The sequence below is a fragment of the Penaeus chinensis genome, chromosome 20, assembly GCF_019202785.1.
Source record: "Penaeus chinensis breed Huanghai No. 1 chromosome 20, ASM1920278v2, whole genome shotgun sequence".
Taxonomy (NCBI): Eukaryota; Metazoa; Arthropoda; class Malacostraca; order Decapoda; family Penaeidae; genus Penaeus; species Penaeus chinensis.
Window position 1 is genome coordinate 2,728,213 of NC_061838.1, and position 1,378 is coordinate 2,729,590.

General features: G+C 43.1%; 1 protein-coding gene across 1 annotated transcript in view; it reads left to right on the forward strand.

The window, feature by feature from the left end:
- The window catches only part of LOC125035780 (glycine-rich cell wall structural protein 1-like), a 7,753-nt gene extending 7,619 nt beyond the window's left edge, over positions 1-134 (forward strand). The window contains exon 4 of the mRNA XM_047627991.1: positions 1-134. This exon is cut by the window's left edge and continues 1,162 nt beyond it. Within this exon, the coding sequence (XP_047483947.1) occupies positions 1-31 (31 nt within the window). The 3' untranslated portion in view covers positions 32-134.
- Positions 135-1,378: the final 1,244 nt, after the last annotated feature.

Here is a 1,378-nt window from a genome sequence, read left to right on the forward strand (position 1 = left end):
AGGACGTACTCGCTCATCTGGCAGAGGCTGATCCTCCTCTGGAAAGACACTCAAGTTGGCTACTAAAAATATCCACTTTATCTGTGACCTGACGAGCTTCTGTTCATTAAAGTCTATTTTCTCTGAAACACAGAGCTACTTTGTTTAATATCACTGTACCTTTAAAACTAGCTGAATACAGTTGAATACTTCTACCGCAGATATAACATAATATGATATCTACATGCATGGAGAACAAGATTTGATTTGTCTTTCTCTGTCTCCCTCCCACCCTCTCTATGTCTTTATGCATACAGTGCAGGTCAAAACACAGCTAGGAAAGAAAGAGAAGTTTGAAAATCACCCGCTATTTAGTTAATACAGATTAGCTAAACTCTTAAACTTGTCATGAGTTGGAGAAGGTACAACCTCTGTGGGCAACCTACTCCAAAGCCTATAAATAGCAGTAAAAAACGTCTACAACACTGAAGTGTAGACGATCGACTTACATCAAAGGCCATACAATTGGGGCCACAAACCTTCTAGTAACTCTCTTAAAGGTTGATAAAAATCAGGTAAAAGCTTGTGAAGGGTGTGTGAATTATCGGTTACAACCTTGTATAAAACTGAAAGAGCCCCAATATCTCTACGATGCCCAATGTCCAAATCTAAGTGAGACAGAGAAAATTTAATTGCATTAAAAGAACTGTCAAGCAATCTGTAGTGTGACACTGAAGCAGAAAATCCCACAGGAGAACAATACACAAAATGAGGCAGAATAAAAGAAAAGAAACATCGAGTAATGATGTCATCCGCATAAATCCTCTTGCACTTGCGAATGATACCTAAGTTAGATGAAACTGCTCAGGCCTTATTCCTGAGTTGCAGTTCAAATGTTAGCTTTGAATCAATGGTCACACCTATGAGCTTCAGATTATCCATTGAAGTGATTAGGAGGCAGTTGCATTCTAGACCGACTCACAATTATTTCCTTGGACTTGGTAGGATCTAATTTTATTTCCCACTGAGTGCACCTCTATCAAATTATGAGGTTGCCAGAGAAGGAATATCAGCATAGAGAGAAGTAATATTAGCTTATCCCAACATCCCGGAAGACAGCCTCCGGGCTAGTACAGTGGTAACGTGCCGGCATCTCATCCGAGGGGTCAGCGGTTCGCGCCCCGCCCAGGCGCGAGAAGTTGCAATTGTCGCCTGGAGGTATCTGCTGTGGCTGGGCACCACGGCGGGTAAGGACTAAGACGAGTCAGCACCAGCTGACACACGTTAGCGAGTCGACACAGGCCGGGCTCCCTTCATGGGCATAGCCCGGGCGAGGCTCAGCTTCGCATATCGAACTTATCCTTATCCCAGAAGACACACTAGAATATAACTGTGCCTA